Genomic DNA, 16843 nt, shown 5'->3' on the forward strand with positions numbered 1-16843 from the left:
ACACTTCCCGATTGCTCTCCTTCCCTTTCGGCCGCCCGCGGGGCCGAGGGGTGTTACCTGCCGATTGAGCCCGGCCCGTCGCGGCCCCGCCCGCCGCAGCCCCGCCGCTAAGTGACACGCGCGGCGCCCAACCAGCGCGGCGGCCCGGCGGCGGCCCTATGAGCGGCGGAGACGGGGCGGCGGGGCCGCGCTTATATGGCTACGGCGGCGCTGTGCCGCCGGCCGCGCTCCTGCGCCGGGGACTTGGCGGCGGTGGCAGTGGAGCGCTCACAGCTGCGGTGGCGCGGCTGAAGGCGCCGCGGTGGTAACGGCGGCGGCGGGCGCCGTTTCTTCTTCGCTTTTTTCCTGCCTCCTCCGCGTTGAAGTACGCGCACGGCTCTCCTCCTCTCGCCGCCGCGACACGCACTGCGGATCTCGGGAAGGGAGAGAGAAAGGGAGGTTTGGACGCCGCTGACCCCCTCTTCTTCTGATTATTTTTTATTATTTTTTTTTAATTATTACTGTCGTTCTTTGCCCCGTTCCGGGGTCCGTGCCGGCGCTAAGGACAGCAACGGAGCCCCCGGGGATCGGAGCGCTGCGGATACGCCTGCCCGGCAGCGCGGGTGCCGTCTCCAGGAGTGGATTTATGGACTCGCGGCTGCGTCCGAGCCGCCCGGAGCAGCACGGGCCGGTGCCCGTGTGGACCATACGCTGCGGGGAGCGCTGAGAGTGAGCCTCGGGAGGAGCCTCAGTCGTGGCAGTGTTCTAACCTCTTGATTTCTTTCACCGCCTTTTTATTTTTTATTATTATGATTATTATTTCTACTTCGTTTCACGCGAGCCTTAGACACTGTGAATGTGTACGACGCACTGGATCCAAATGGGAGTTGGCATTGTGAGTGGCATCATCCGAGGCAGCCGGGGGATCCCGAGCAGGAGGAAGGACTGAGGCGCTGCCCGTTCTTGCCGTCGTCGCTCCGGAGGTGGCCTGGATCTTTACCCCGCTGAAGGAGTGCCCACACGCGGCTGGCATACATGACTCAGTAGATCGGTGGCGGTTCTCGCCCAGCCTCCGATAAATCACCGCCGCGCGTCCTTTTCGCCTTTTCTCCCCGTCCCGGAGGCCGGGGACAGCGGCAGCCCCCGCCGCCAGGTGCGGGGGAGCCGGGCGGGGACTCGGGGCCGCCCGCCGGCACCATGGCAGCGCGGCGGCGCGACGCCTCCGCCTGCAAGTACTGCTGGGGAGCCCTCATGGTTTTATGGAGAACTGCGCTGGCCAAGTCCATCGTTTTAGACCCCATCTATTGGAATTCCTCCAACCCCAAGTAAGTGGCCGCCCTGTTCCTGCCCTCCTCCTCCTCCAGCCCTCCGCAGCCCGGGGATGGGGCGCGGGGCTCGGCCCTGCCGGGAGGGAGCGGGACTGGGGGTATCCCCGCCGCCTGGCCCTGCCAGGAGGGCTGAGGGAACCTGGGAGGGGCGGTGGCCCTGAGCCTAACCCTGCGGGGCCGCCGCCCTCTGTCCGGGGTGCGGGAGGGAACCTCTTCTTGCGGGGTGATCCTCTTCAACTTCTCCGTCTGCAGATGCACGCTCAGCCCACTGAGCCCAGCGAAGCTCCATCTGCTTATAGCAGGGCTAAATTTGGTTGTGGAGTTGATGGTATCAAGGCACATGGCAGTGAGTAATGAACTAAGCATTACCCATCACACAACCATTTAGTGTCATTCTTCATTAACAAACCCAGGCAAAAAAAGTACATGCGCTCACCGAGCTTTGCTATCAAAGCACACCCTTAAAATAGGAGCACGTCCTTCAAGAACTTGAGCATAAGAAATAATGAATGCTTTGGGGAACAGGAACTTTTTATAAAGTGGGCCGTTCTTCTGAGGAGGAGTCTACAGGATGAGAGAACTTTTGTCCCTTTCATTTTTGACGTATGCAAAGTAAAAGTTGGCTTTCCCCAGTGGTGAAACCCTTTGAACTTGAGTGATGAGCAGCACCTTAGCAACGTTTTTTTTCCACGCTAGGAGAAAGTCTGTAATGAGTTTAGGAAGCTTCCCACCAGAAATGAGTTGGAGTAATTTCATCTAACTCGTACTGCATCTTTAATGATGTATGTATTTAAAAGCAAACTGTATACACTGCATTAATTGAATTTTAAATTTCCCATTAAATCCAGTGAGTACTCGTCTGTATTCCCGGGGGACTTTTTTGGAGGAAATACTGTGCAAAAATGAGAAGAAAGGAGAATTTCCTGGATTTGGGGTTTAATCCTACAGGGTGGCAGACTGAAAACTTGGGGAAGGTTTCCAAGTTGGGCTCAAAGTGGCAGCTTATGTTGACCAAGTAGTCTCACTTCGATGTCATCATTCCCCATCACTGTTCTCATTGGAGAAAAAAAGTCATTGAAAAACACTGGCAGAGATCAGCAGTAATAAAAATGTTTACTGCGGGACTTCTTTCTGGATAAGTTTTCTAATCTTTCATTTTTATTTTTATTACTTTTTTTTAAGAAAAAGGAAAACTGACAGGAACACCGTGGGCTACCCACTGCTATGTTTTTGTTCCCAGTACTGTGTGACAAATGACCACATCACATATACACCAGGTGGGAAGCCTGTTAAGATAACAAAGTTTAGCTCCGGTCTCTGGCTCTGTGCTTCCATGCTGCGTGCAGCCAGTGCCTTTATTTGGCTTAAGGAAAAGTATGGCAGGACACCAGAGAATAAAGCCAACCTCCCGGCTTGCGGTGGTTTTACCGTGCACTTTGAGCTCACTGAAGCAGCAGCTGTGGGCCGGGCTGTGCTGCACGAGTGGGCCTGCTGTGCTCGGGGCGCAGCCCGGCAGGAAGGGGAAGGCTGCGCTTCCCCAGCCCTATATGCAGTGTTGTCCTACAGAGGTCACTCTTCCAATACAGAACAGCCGCTGCTCCGGCCTCTGCAGCTCCTCCGTTTCCAACATGCTTTCCCTCTTTTTTTTTCTTTTTTTTTTTTTTTTTAATTTTTTTTCCCCTTCCAACTTACCGTGGTAGCTTTTATGGGCCACCAGTGAAATGAAAATATCCAAAGCAGCTGAACTCAACCCATCTTACAGAGCCTGGGGATACGCTTCCTTTATCATATATAAGTTGTGTTTCCATTTGGTTAATTCTAAGCTGTTGGGATTTTTTTTGTTTGTTTTTTGCTTTTTTTTTAAGGCTTGAATGTTGTTAATGGTAGATCTAATGATAATATCTAATTACTTTTTCAACTTAAATGCATGCTTAAAAATAGGTTCTGCTGTTGATGTAATTGAGTTTTCTTGAGTGATTCATTGAGGCTTAATCACCACAGTGAAGACGCACACTATTAAAATTAGTCTTTTCAATTGCTGGGGCTAGTGATTTATAGGCCACTCGGAGGCCTCTACTTTGAGGAAGCTTACAAATGCATTACCGATATTGCTGCCGGTGACACAGCTCCACTTCTCAGAGCAGGATTTCTTACTAATTCTTGTCACAATTGTTTGCCCGAAGGATACTGAATAATTTCTTCTTAGACAAGGTTGTCTTCACTCGGAATTCAAGCTGCTTGAGAAGTAAGCTGCTGAATGGATCTCAGCATAGCATAATAAAGCTCCTTTCCAGGCTCAAAATAATAACTATCTTTAGTGCTGGTTAATTTATTCAGGGAAGCTATGCATTTAACTCTATTGAAAGCCTCAGCACATAAATCTGCTGAACAGGTAGGCAATTAAATGCTGGGAGAAGTTATTAGTCAGGTTAATATAAAGTAAGAAATAATAAATTTTAGGTTAAGGTGAACATACAAACTGAATTGGTTTTGCACTGAAGTTTAGAGGTTGTAATTTCTAGCAGGTGGCAGGGATTGAGAGCATGCGGTAGCTGTTTGAACACAGACTTCCCTGCCCTGCTCTCCTGCTTTTCTCCCTTCCCAGAGCTCTGCTTTCACTGCCTCAGCCCAATCACAGGAGGTGTATTTAAGTGACACACACAGGATAATTATACCTGTGACTTTATAGCTTGGGAGGCTAAGTGTCATTGTTACAGATGTCTTTGTAGGTGTTACAGACTTCTCATTTGAACAACAGTAGATTTCATGATACTGAAAGTACAGTGAAAAATGTATTCTGTACGTTTAACTCCTGTTGATACTTTTTAATTGGGGACTTTCTGCCTTTGCCGTTTCTGCCAAGATAAACAATGTGTATAGATTACCTCTGTTACACCTCCCAGGCGCTGAGTGTAGCCTCTGAAATGTATGATGGAGCATAGCACTGTGGAGTGCATTTCAGTCAAACCTCAGAGAAGTCTCATTCAGAACCCATTGTTTCTGTCTCAGTGTTGCTATGCCTTGCGTGCTGCTGCTGTAGGCTGGTGAGCGAAGCGGTTCTCCTTGGTAACATGTGGAAGCTTATCCTCAGAACTGCTGCATTTGACACTGATTAAGTTAGATTACATAGCTGTTTTTCTCTATCTCTGATAACCAATTATATATGGGATATTTCACAGTCTATCTCTGAATGCATGCTCACATGTCAGAAACCAATAAAATAAACTACAATTGATGACCCTGTTAAATGGTCTGTTCAGCGGCATATAGAATAGTCTGCTTCTCATTGTATCTGAAATTCTTATTTTTGTAGGTAAACAAATGCGCATTCACTACCGATTGAATAGCCCCTTGAACTATGCTCTGCAGTCTGCGTTTGGGTTAATCTTGTCGGTTTTAATATAGAGAGAAAAAAGGAGAAAGCACCAGGGGTGGAATTGTTAGTGCTTTCACATCCACATTCCTCACATTTTGTCAGGATGATAAACTGTAGGTAATGGACAGTCCTTGTTCCACAGGACAAGTGAGCCTGGCAAAGCACAAAGAGCTTGCTAAAACGATATCTCACAACATGTTTGGTAGCCTCTTGCTAGACAAGAATTTATTTGGGAATCGAATGTCATGGGAGTGCACTTTCTAACCTCAACAATTGCAGCTTCAAGCTGAAGAAACAGGAGTGGAAGGCTAAAACGATTTAAACACATGCTTCTAGATTGTACCCAAAACATAGCTGTTGACACTTGGCATGCTAATACAAGCAGTGAGTGGTGGCCTCCAGTCCACTTGATATCTCTGGTGTTTGTAGCCAGGCCTTAAGACAAGTGAATTAACAAAATGAATTTGGAACGAGCTGGCAGCCTGATTTTTTTTTCCACTTGGTTATTTTCTCTAGCCTTTCATATGTGAAGTATAATTGCTATATGACTTATAGCAATTATTGTAATGTATGTTATCTGTAAGCTGTGCTGTATCGTTTCACTTTGTTTAATGAAGTAATTGCCTTTAGAAAGTCAGTGACTAAAAGTTGAGGTAGAATCACAAAGTTCTGTCTTCCCACACACAAGAACACCTCCTTCCCTCCTTTTTTTTTATCTCTCCTCCTCCTTCCTGATTTCATTGCTTGAGGTGTGATACTTAGGATGGTCTCAGATTCATCTGAGGTTCCTGCAGTGGGAAGGTGGCAGAGGGCCTGAAGTGATGGTGGTGATGTGCTGGCACAGATACTGGCCTTGCAGGCCTGCACAGTAGCTTCTTGGAGGATCTGGTCTGCCACTGTCACACAACCTGCAGTACTTGAAATTGCTTATTGCAAATGAGAAGAAAGTGTTCTTCTGAGGAAAAAAAAAAAAAAAGAAAGTAGTGATTAAAATGTTATTCATGTGAGCCTAATGTCTGCCTGCCTTGACTGCTGACATAAAGGAACCTGTTTTTCAGGTCATTTATCATACATCTACATGGATTTGCTTATGAGCTCATTCTTTGTGAGGCATTGTGGAAACTTAAATAGGAATGTTACACTGCTTGAAATATTTTGATTAAAATATGCAGTGCCATGGAACTATAAACTTTCAAGCAAAGTGCTGTTCTGGGGGCGGAGGGGGGAAGGGAGTGGCGGGGGAGCGGAGTTTGGGAGGGAGCTGCCTGAAAAGCAGAGGAAGGGAGGATGGCAAAGGGACGGTGTCAGAAGAGCTTGGAAAAACTCCTGTGGCTTCATTGTCTCCTTAAAGCTGGGGAACACAAAGACAAAACGCAGCTCAGCCTTTCTCCCATGATGGAAAATGTAAACCGTTGACACAGCTTCCATGTTTAACTTGTTTAATTCTCATTTTAAATTCAGCACTATACCAGCCGTGTGAACTCTGAAGATTTCTTTAGTGTAATCCATTTTGTAGTTCCGAATCAAAAACAAAGTGAAAAGGTCTGACACAATTTGCTTTTATTTTTAGGCAAATCAACCCTGGTCATAGTTAATAAGGGGATTACAACCCAGACTAGGTCTTTACAGATGTAATGTAAATCAAGGGCAGAGTATAAAGAAACTGATCCCTTTTGATTGAAGTATGGTAAAAAGGCATAGAGAAACTAGCAGCAGTAATCTGATTGTATGGCAATAAAACCACCATTTTCTGTCTTTCAGATAAAAATAATGTGGTAAATCCATGCAGTTCATAAGATGCAAAGGCAGATAAAGGGTGATGCCATGGCAACATATAGATTAGCTTGATGTTAGAAATGACACGTCTCTGAAAGGGGTGCTGGAGACTAAGGGCCTTGCTCGGGGCTGCAGGGCATTATGTGAGAGCCTCACAGAACTTGGGAGCGGGATTAGGAGGTATGAAAGCCCTACTTGTGGCTCAGGCTGGGTAAAGCAGCAAAGAAAAGCTGCTCAGTTCTTACTCATTGGTGGTGTATAATATGGTAAAGATAGATTGCATTTTGCTGCTCCATCTGGAGAGGGGGCTGGCTGAAGCTGCAGGCCGCAGTGGTGAGGCTGGGAAGGCCTTGATCCTTGAGGCCTGGCCTGGCAGCAGCCATGTGCCTGCCTTCATCCACCAGCACAGGGGCAGGCAGGGCTGAGGTTATTCTGCCCAGAAAACAGAGACTTTGTGATTTCGGCTGTGTTTTGGGCCGTGGTGTCAATCCCAAACTCTGTGGGAGCAGCACAATCATGCTGCGTTGTCCTTGCCTCAGCCAGGTGATATGAAGGCATTTCTTGTGCAAAAATAATAAAAAAGTAGTAGGAAAAATAGAAACTAAAGCCAAAAACAGCATTCTTTCCTATTTATCAGGGAAGCTTGCAGATAACCAAATTGATTGGCTTAGTCTCTAGGTGGTGTTTACTTCTGAAAGGCTGCCTGAAATCTAGAATGAACCGAGATAAGTATCTCCCCCTCCTTCTTCCCCCCTCCTCATCCCCAGTCATTGGGATGAGTTTGCTGTCAGCCTCTTGGTTCAGGCTGCAGAATATAGCCATTGCTTTGTCATTTATTTTAAGCGATCTGCAGCTGCAAAGGTAGTAAAATACCTCTCCCAGTGCAGCTGCTTGTGTGTGTTTTTTTCTTGCCTTTTCTCATAAAGCGCCTTCCAAGTAGTTAAGGCTTGCTTTTCTACCCAAATAACAACCATAAACGCCCAGAACTTCAAGTCAGCATTACATTGCAAATCGGGGTTACCATTCGAAAGAGAAATATTTACTTTATTGCCTGCTCATTTGTCTACTGAAGGGAAAAAGAAAGTACTCTGCATTTGTTAGGCAGTCTAGACATAAGGGAAAAAAAGCACCAAGCCTACAATAACAGTTGTGTCTTTCTTTAGTGGGAATGAGCCTCGGATGAGCTCGGCAAAATGGGATTCATGCTGTTTGTTTGGCAGTGGCTTGGACACTTTTTAAGGTTTTTTGTTTTTCTTTTTATTTTTATTTTTTTATGAAGATGTTAATTACATGCTTGAATTTATCATTCTTATCCTACCCCATAGTAAGCTGGAATGCTTCACAATTCTGACTGGAAAGGGAACTTTAGAATCCAAACTGTCAAGATGCTGATGTCGATGTGATTTAGCAAACGAAAAATAAACAAGTGCGTAGAGGGAGCCGAACAGATTTTCATATGTCTGAAGTACTCAGATATGTTTCCTCTTTCGCAGCTTAACCTTCAGAAATCTGTATCAAAAGATCCAATTCATTTGCTGAAATTCTCCAAAGCGCAGGGGCACCCTCATCTAATTTACAGGCCGGTCACATCCAAGCACCTTGCATTCTGCATTTGACAATGATTGCTAATGGGCCATTCAACTAAAGTATTTGCTTGTTAACAGGGAACAGAGCATGATAAATGTCCAGCAAGCTTGCGGCCTCCTTCAGCTTTTCAAATGCAGACTGGTGCATATTTATGGCAGGCAAATGACAAAGAGAGAAGCTGAATTACTCTGGCCTTATGCTTTCTGTTAGAACAAGGGTTAAAGTAATTAAAGAAATAATGCAAAAACCGATGTCCTTTGTTTGCCAACCATTATCCAACATTTAGCTTTCGAACCTGCCTGTCATGTCACATTTCAGAAATGTGCGAGATAAGACTCAGTCCGTTTGGCAGGGCACAGAAAGGAGTAGGTAATTCTTTGTGGAGGGCCTCCTGTGCTGGGGGTACCAGAGCGGTGTCCCACCGCGCGAAACAGCCTTTAGGTTCCACTGTCCTGAACCAGTTGCACTATTCTGTTGCTCATCAATCCAGAGATGCGCTTAAAACATGGAGATTTTGCAGTTTGCACTTCGTTTCCCAAACTGAGGGGGTAAAAAAAGCATTCAGGCTGTAAGAAAACAAGTATATTTGCTGCACCAGTCTTTTTTCTGAACGCCAAGTATGAAAATCAAATGGCAGACCAAAACACAGTTTTGCCGTTGCTCCTCTGCCCTCAAGGACAGCTAGGTCTTCAAAACTGAACTGGTAAAGCACACATAGAAATTCCTTAAAATAATAATGTCTACAGTGCCAGTCTGAATTAGTTGATGGTTTTGTTACTTTTGTTGTTATAAATGCATGTTAGGGGCTAGCCAGATATTCAGAAACCCTCTAGGAGTCTTAAATACAGGATAACAATCGATAATTTTAAATTCCATATTTGAATCTGTCTTTAAGGATTTGTATTTTCACTTTTAAGCTGATAAGCATGTTTAAGGCTTCTGACTAGCTCCTGTTCAACTCCATGAAAATACCTCCAGTGACTTCAGAATTACATTAGCCTTCAAGGGCTCTACGGTATAATTGCTTGGGTTTTAAAAATTATTATTATTATTATAGGCAAAAACTTTAATTTTCATGCAATGAACAAAATCTATCATTTTCATTCAGGAAGAGAATATCCACGTTCCTTTCTTTCTGCCAGTTTTGATGCAGAGAACTTTCCTTTGATGTGATTATATACATTGTCAAATACAGCGAATAAGGGCAGGACCTCTATCTTTTTTGGCAATCCTGGCCAGCCAACACCCACTGTTTATTGCGGTATCAGCATGATAATTATAATGCAGCTGATTTAAACTTTGATGTAATAGTCTGTGCTTTCTTCTGGTATTAAACACAGGTCCCAAGCCAGAAAAGATAAAGGCTGATAGAGGATTATGTTGCTAGGTGAATCATTCCTTATGTGGAGCATATACAAGTTTCCTCTTTTTTTTTCTATAGTGTTCTTTTAAAATGCCTCAATTATTGGCCAAAATAGAATTTCCAGAACTCTCTTTAGTAGCATTTGGAGCTGTGTACACTTCAAAGATTAACCAAGTTTTGCATATCAACAAAAATGAGAAATTATATGGCTTACCTTGAACAGGAGAATAGGTTAGATATTGGAATGATATGTTAGCCTGAAATATCTGCGGTGTTGTAAATTACTTCTCACTATTTTGTTAGCTTTTGTTTGAATGGCGTATTTACTGAGGTACCCATACCAAAAACATGGGTGGGAAAAGTGAACAATACCCTATAAAGGGAAGTGCATGTTAAAACTAATAAGAGGGATTTAAAATTTATTATTATTATTAGTTAAAGCCCAGTTGCAATTGAAAGCTATTTTATTTTGGATTGGGAGATCTGCCAGACACCAGGCTGTCAGAACTGAGAAGACTCAAATCAAGTCCAGGCCTATTTCTGCAGCAAACGGGAATCCTGGCTCCTTGCCTGTGGATTCATTCAGGAAGGCCCATCTGGCTTTTGATGTTCTGCAAGTTTGAAGCAGTTTGTTTAAGGAACCTATGCAGTGAGTGCTGGTGAAAGCACACATAACTACAGTTCTTACTCTTCAAGTGGTGCATCGTTTTGCATTTTCGTTTTTGCTGGTGGTTGCCATCTGCTTACCTGCCGCCTGAGCAGTGGTTGGTTTCTATACCTGGTGGGATGAAAGTGTAGATTTGAAGTGAGGCACATCTTGACTTCTTTTGAGGTTTTACGGTCTCATAGCATTCACTGTCCATATTAAGTTGCTTTTGTCATTTTTAATTAATTTCAGTTTAGTTCAGAAGCAGTCTAGTTTAATCACTGCACAACACTTGGCCTTTAGTTTTTTCAATTCTTTTTCTTTTTTTCTTTTTTTATCTAGGTGTTTTCAAGCTGTATGGATTAGCTGAACAGGTCACATTGGCAGACGAGACTCCTGGTCTGCACAATATTCTAAAATATGTGCTTTTTGGTGGTAATCATTGATCCTTCTACTTTTGTCAGACAGTGTTTGCATTGTTTTTGGAGAGAAACAAAAGGCAAATCTTACAAATTTATTGCTCCTTGTAATCTCAGTGCATGACAGCCGCAAGGTGAACAAGATTGAGCTGTGTTCTTAGAGCTTGACTTGGAAAACTGTCCTCATTCAGAAGAGCTCATGTTGAGCACGTGCTGAATGCTGAATATTTTTGCTGAAGCGGGACGAATTTAAGCATGAGCTGTCTTGAACCAAAGCCAGTGTGAAAAGGTTTTTTGGGGTTGAACAAATACACATCTCTCTGAAGCTTCATTACATTTCTTTCTATCAGAAAGTGATGTCAGAAGCTACAGCTCTGTCTGCAATTGGAATGACTCTTAATTTCCATGTAGCTTGCCAGCTGTCAGGGCATCCATGCTGGTGGTGATCCTTCTTGCTGGCTGGGACAGCTTGAGCAGGTCTGTCTCTGCACCAGTAGCTCTGTCAGTACAAAGTCTTACATCCTTTTTGCTTGCAATTCAGTGTGATGCCAGTGTATTTCTACAGGCAGCGTTGCTGTGAGCAGCTCTGCTGGTCCCCAAAGCAGTACAGGTTTGCTCCCTGAAAGATAATCCAGTTGGTTTCTAAATGGCTATTCTGAGCGTCCCTGTGCAAGAGGTTGAGACACAAAACCTTGCCAAATGCAGGGCAGAGAGCAGAGTCAAATAGAGTGGCTGAGGCTCCTGCGGACTCCAGCTGCTTGGTGAACCCTCTTTTGCAGTTGGGTAGGGATGAGTAAACCTCTGGACCTTTGCAGGAGTGTATAAACTATTGTGCAGTCAGTTTATCTTAATTTGAGAGGCTCAGTGCTGCAGTGGGCCAAAAGCTGATTTTTAGTAGTTCTGATGTTACTGCTGTCTTGGAAGTGGCAGCAGCAAATATACTTCATTTTGCTTCTGCAAGTCAGACCTTAAAAAAGTTGGTATTTAACATAGTATCCCTACACCTGGCTTAATCTGGGGTTTAATGTGAGGTGCAGGTGTCTCATTTGTTTGGGGTTTTTCTGTTTGCTCAAGGTCATTTTTTCCCATCTAGACCTGTATTTTTTTTTAATAAATAGGAAAAAGATGCAGTATGGGCCTTGAAGAAGATTGTAGCTGGATTCTGGAAATCTCTGTGTAACAAAGGTTTGCCAAAATGCATTTTGTTTTGTCTTCCGATGGTGTAGTTGATTTGGCGTTGCTTTTCCTAAATGTTGCGAGTTAACAACTTGTTCCGCTTCCACTGTTTCCTTATGCAGGCAAATGGTATGCAGTAATATCTTTTTTAACAACTGCAAAGCAGCTGATTTTTTTTTTTCTTTGAATTTGAGATATCATCACTGATAATTAATGTCTCATCAAGAAAGAAGACAGTCCCTGCCCTGTTTTATAGACTTTGCTTGAAGCATGTCTTGGAACAAGACTGTACAGGTGTGAACAAATTGTAGCCAAGAGGAGGAAGACCAAAAACCTTGGTTTGTATCCCTGTGTTGTGGCTGACATAAGATTTGTTTCTGCAATAAAAATGGTGGAGAGGAGCTCAGAACAGCACAGCAACAGAACAATCTGTTTTCATTGTTTATTTCTCCCATCCATAGCTTGTGATTTACAGTGCCCTTTTTGAAAAGTGTTTTTTTGGCAAGTGCCAGCCGGTCTCTGTTAGCTTTCTAACAGCAAAGACTTCAGTGACTTCTGTAAGAAGCACACATGGTTTGGTTTGACTTTGTGTTCCATGCTAACTACTGCTCTGCATCTTTTCAACAAAGCGCCATGTTTCTTCGGTTTGGCACACCCTGCCTCTGCGAGCACAAGTAGAGCAGTGGTTTTGTGTTACGCTGAATCCATGGCACAGACTTCTTTTATTTTTGATTTTTTTTTTCAAAAACCCAAGCCATATAAATACCTGATTATCTTTGCTGCGAGAGTAAAGAACTACTTTAATATTCCCAGTAGCATATTTTGAACAACAATTCTTTAATTAAAACAACATTGGTCTCTTCCTGTATTTCATGGCTAGCAAATGAGAGAAAACACCAGTGTTAATATCAAAGGGAGTCAGTTTTCATTACAGTAATGGTTCAATTGTGCAATGCTGTAGGCAGTGAAATTTAATATTATTGTGACTTGTATTGTAATTGTAGGATGACAGAGGAAAATGGATTAAGTTTAAATATAAGCGTACGCAGCAGCACATGGACTTTGTCAAATGGAAGCTGAGGGTGAGGGCAGGACGAGTCCCCCTCTGGCTCTGTCATAATGAATTAGTATTTTGTAAATAACTGGCCACTAGACTATAGATTTATTACCTTTTGTAGATATATGGGGACACACACAGACACACATGAATTCTGCACTGACTGTAATTGCAATGTGGAGTTGCAGAACGGGTTTATGCCTGTAGGCTTGCGGGGTATTTGAATGTCTAGGCTTCTTGTCTTCACCTTTCATGAAAATATCCTTGCCTGCCAGTTTGTGAAGTTTTCTTCTGAAGGATACACCCATCCTTTCAGTTAAGAGATTGCTAACACATGAATGGCCTCGGACTAGAAAGCCCTTTGTCATTCTTTTCTTCCTGTTGAATAAAACCAAATTCAAGTTGCAGATGATCTGTGCTTTAGAAAATTGTGACAGAAGGACAACTAGTGTTAATGAGCAGAATAGCTTTCTTTCTCCGTTGCCTATGTACATGCAGATTGAAATGGAAAATGGTCATTTAAACCACCCTTTACCGATCTCTTCCATGGAAAATTAGGGACAATGAAAGCTAGATGTTTCATTTGTTTACAGGCCAGGTAAGTGGAATATGTCCCCAGAGCAGTGCCTGGGGATAATCTCTTACTGTATAAACACTGTGCCCTGTCGTCTTAACCTATTTCTTAACAAGCGTTTCATAAAAGCGTGCATATGTTGAAACCTGTTCTAATGTTAAAGTGCAAAAGGGGGCAGTAAAGTGCTATCCAAAAAATGTTTATTTTTTAAAGGGTGCTTTTTTTGTGGCAGAAGTTGTATTTCTCAATGGGCTTATAATCTTCTGTATCTAGAATAATGATCATATGAATAGATTTTGTTTGAAGGGCTTGTAAATATAGCAAAAGTTTGTCTTTAAGCGCTGTGGGAACAGTGCTTGGAGGATATGTGTCCATGTTCTGTCCTTTAACCTAATCCTGAAACATGCTATATATTTGGAAGGAATTGAAGGCAGAAGGCTGCCCTCAGATATATTTAGGGCATAGCTATATGAAGCATTTCTGAAAGAATTCCAACATTGCTAATCATGTCTAGTTCTCATTTTGTGCATTACCAATGCCGCCTTTCTGGAAAAACAAAATGAAAAGAGTGCTGAGGCTAGGGGTTTCTGCTTGAAGTACTAAAGTGTGTAGTGGTGGCATGGGTCAAGAGTTGGGCTCTCATCCAGACCCACATGCATCATTTGTCAAGAGGTAACTAGAAAGAGCAGCTAATTACAATGCACCTACTGAGTGTTTTCTCTTTCAGAAATTCCTCAGAATAAGCCATTTATACAGATTGGCTTCTGCTCTCCAGTGCAGCCACTTGCAGTTTTTAAACTCTACGTAGAAAGTATGTTTCTGCTGAACTGCAATAAAAGAGAGTGTGTTTGTGTGTCTGCATGCTTGTGCGTGAGAGATAGCAGGCAACAAATTGAGGAGTAATTCTTTCTTTGTTGAAGTTAAATAAGTCCAGCACTGTTGTGATGGTTCATATTTTTGTAAATGCTGATGAAATTATATTATAATACACTTACAGGTTAAATATTGGTCTTATCTTTTTTTTTTTCTTTTTTTTTTTTTCTTTTTTTCCTTCCTTAATTAGCATCCTGTTCTGAAGCACATTAGGGTTCTTTGGTGATAACCAGCATTTACATTTAGTAAGTAGATCACAATTCTGTAGTGCTGTATGTGCTTCTAGCAAAGCGGTAACAGCTTTATGCACAGTAATACAAAAAGTTAATTGGTAATAATAGTGCTTTATGTGAAGATCATGTAGAAAAGCTTAATATAAAACCTAATTAAAAAATCCTTTGCCATCATTGGTAAAATATCAAATTGTATAAATTTTCAGTGCTACGAGCCTTATCTGTGCAGTAAGTATACACTGCTTTGTGCAAAAAGCCCAGATATTGCTTCCCTTTGATATAGGCTGACTGTTCCAGAGGCAAAAAAAACCAGAAACAAGCAAACAAAAAAACCACTAGATAGATGTTTGCTCTCAGAGGAAAATGTGCTTTCCTTTTACAGGAGGAAAACTGCACATTCATTTCACACCCTGGAATTTATGTTGAGGGATGACGGGTAAAGCACAAGATGATCTGAAGATTTTATTTATATAACTAGGTGGTTTTTATTTTTCTTTTCATTTTATTTTTTGCTTTGCTTTGTGAGTGAGAATCAAGCAGCAAGGGAAGGGGCAGTTTTCCAGCAAAGCTAGCCCATCTCTGGGCAGCAGGAACTCTGCTGTACAGCAAGGCCTTCATCGAAGAGCCTCCAAAAAGATGTATCTCGTGCCAGGTTGCAGGTGACCTTCCATCTACACAGGGAAAGGAGTTGGTATGGTTATCACCAGACATGTCACAGCTGCAGGTATTGGGCTCTGTCAAGTGCAAGGCTGCTTTAGATTTGTGACTCTTAAAAAGAATGGAAGGTAGACGTGGGCATATATATATATATATATGCAGCAGCAATAGTCACAGGAGTTATTTGGTAAAGGAAACTCGTGACACATTGTTCAAGGAGGCATTTCCCAATGTGTTTGAAGAGTCATCGTGTCCGTGGGTGTCCCACTATACACTGCAAGCTCTGTGCCTTAGGGACTGTGATGTCATGGTGCAATTTGACTGTCAAATCTTGCAGATCCATGCAAAAAAAAATGTCTTATTTGGAGAAAAGCATATGCACTCTCAGCAAATTCTTATTTTATGCCTATAAAAAATTATTTGTTGTATTTTGAATGCTTTCCTGTGGTATTTTTCAAAGGGTGGCATAAATTAAACAGCTAAAATTTCATACATGCTTTGTTCTCTGTCCACTTAGAATTTTGAGAATATATGTTAAATAATCCTTTCTGTACAGGTAGCTAAGCATTCATTTGTAAGTGTGTTACATGAGCATGCCCTAGTGGAGTCGATGAATGTTTTGCAACTGACTTCAATGAGGGTTCAGGAAAAGGCACAGAGAGTGGCATCAATTTGTGTGGCTACTTGAGACACAAAATGGTAGCACTTTTTTTTTTTGTTTTTTTTTAAACCACTTTGTCTCCAGGGTGGTGATTAAAACAGAATAAACCTTTGACTGTTCCCTTTTTCAGGGCACTGCAAGCCTTTCTCCCAGAAGGTCCAAAAGAAGATGGGCTACTGGGGAGGTGAAAAAAAGATGGGCCGTGGCGGGGGTGAAAAAAGGGGAAGGACAAAGTGGTGCATGGCAATACCCAGAATTGAGCTGAGTTACAGTTTCAGTGAACTGTTTCAGTGTATTTATGGGCTTTCTGCAGGGGTTAACTACAGAAGCAGCTGAGCCCCCTGTAGAGACTCTTCCATTCCAATGGAAATGAGAAACACAAGAGCTGTAGCTTCAGAAACCTGTGCTACTGTATTTCATAATTTGACTTTGTATAATGTGGTGCTTAACATTAAAGATTCTAAGGGATGTGAATATATTTATTTATTTATTTGAATTCCATTTAGTTTCCATTCTGCAATTCCTATTAATGTAAGTAACCATTGGTTTAGTTTCATTAACTGCCTGGAAAAATGTTACATATAAATAAAGGTTAGCAGATTAAACTTCTTAAATTTTATTGAAATTCAAAAACATACCTATTTAACATATTTTGTAAAAGCCTTTTTATAGTATTAAAATAATTTAATAATACTGTGCTGGCAAAGAAAAGCAGCTTCCAAAACTCACTTAAAAGAATGTTAATAATATTAGATGCTGTGTCTCCTCTTGTGTTTTCAAAGTTTCATTTGTTAGTCTCTGTGTAAAGCCAGTTCTATCATTTTACTGTGTTAAGATTATGGTAATTTTTCTTGCAGAGAGTTCATGTAAGAGTAGCTCCTTTCTTTTTAACTGAGTTCCTTACTCATCTTGAGACAAAGACTCCACATTAATCTTTTTTGATGAAGCCTGTTTTTCTGTCTGTTCCATAGCAGTTACTGATCCTGTTTTCATTGAATTCTTGTTCGCTTAATCCATTTAAACTGGCATGAGATCAGTCCTATACAATCACTGAATCTGGAAAAAAAAGCATTTGGGGTTTATAGCTGGGTGTATGCCTTATATCCACATGGCGTATCTTTATATCTAATATTGAATA

General features: G+C 42.3%; 1 protein-coding gene across 1 annotated transcript in view; it reads left to right on the forward strand.

Annotated features, from left to right (window-relative positions):
* Window positions 1–207: 207 nt before the first annotated feature.
* The window catches only part of EFNB2 (ephrin B2), a 44690-nt gene continuing 28054 nt past the window's right edge, over window positions 208–16843 (forward strand). The window contains exon 1 of the mRNA XM_015851459.2: window positions 208–1304. Within this exon, the coding sequence (XP_015706945.1) occupies window positions 1177–1304 (128 nt within the window). The 5' untranslated portion in view covers window positions 208–1176. The remainder of the gene's footprint in view (window positions 1305–16843) is intronic.

Source organism: Coturnix japonica, chromosome 1 (genome assembly GCF_001577835.2).
Source record: "Coturnix japonica isolate 7356 chromosome 1, Coturnix japonica 2.1, whole genome shotgun sequence".
Classification (NCBI taxonomy): Eukaryota; Metazoa; Chordata; class Aves; order Galliformes; family Phasianidae; genus Coturnix; species Coturnix japonica.